This window comes from Penaeus monodon, chromosome 25 (assembly GCF_015228065.2).
Source record: "Penaeus monodon isolate SGIC_2016 chromosome 25, NSTDA_Pmon_1, whole genome shotgun sequence".
Classification (NCBI taxonomy): domain Eukaryota; kingdom Metazoa; phylum Arthropoda; class Malacostraca; order Decapoda; family Penaeidae; genus Penaeus; species Penaeus monodon.
In genome coordinates, this window is record NC_051410.1 from 2,635,896 (window position 1) to 2,636,712 (window position 817).

Genomic DNA, 817 nt, shown 5'->3' on the forward strand with positions numbered 1-817 from the left:
CTCTGGGTGTTCGTCCTGGTTACCTTGGGATTTCTCCTGCTCTGCAGTGGTAATCTGGGCCGCACTGCTTGGGCCTGGCTCTTGCGTCGCTTCTGCAGAATTCTTTACAACCACTGCGCTATCTTCACTCCTAAAAGTGTCCGTCGATATGACAGTCTCCAGCGACGAGTCTTCAACCCCAGATGAGAGCAGGCAGGGAGTGGAGGTGGAGGCAAGGGACGTGCTGGGGAGGTTGGGAGACCCCGCCCCCGAGAGTCGATCTCCTTCAGTAGATATGCCAGAGTCCATAGAGTCCGACTTGGCATGCCTCTCAGGTAAGGGAAACACCTGGTCGATCTCCGTTAGAATATCACTGGGCTGCTGAGGAATCTGTCCTAGAACATCTGTGACAGCGTCCCTCTCTGTCTTTTCAGAAGAATTTTTGGTCTTTGGTATGGTTGAACTGGTCTGTGTGAGGGCGCCAGAAACAGATGCCGAGTCTGCCGCAGAAGTGGCAGGTTGTTCAGTGCTGGGCTGAGTGGCATTCCTGAGGCCACTTGCATTGGAGGTAGAAGGGGAGGGAGAAGGCAGTCGACTCCGACACTTCTCCTCATCTGTGGACTTTTTCTCCGCCGCCTCGTCCTCAGAGTCGTCTGTTTCTCCCTTGAATTTCCCTGATGACAGAGCCGTCTTAATCTTCTCACACACCTTCTCCTCGTCCGTTTTGTTATCCCCCAGCTTCTCCAGGAGGGACGCGGGGCTCTTGGCCTGCGTCGACTTCTTGGGCGATGGCGACCTCGAGGACCTGGCAGCATTCTTCCTGGCGCTGGGATCTGCC

The 817-nt window shown here is 55.6% G+C and overlaps 1 protein-coding gene across 1 annotated transcript in view; it reads right to left on the reverse strand.

Annotated features, from left to right (window-relative positions):
* LOC119589299 (serine-rich adhesin for platelets-like) overlaps window positions 1-817 on the reverse strand; it is a 6,087-nt gene that overhangs the window by 662 nt on the left and 4,608 nt on the right. Inside the window, exon 4 of the mRNA XM_037937922.1 lies at window positions 24-795. Within this exon, the coding sequence (XP_037793850.1) occupies window positions 24-795 (772 nt within the window). The remainder of the gene's footprint in view (window positions 1-23; window positions 796-817) is intronic.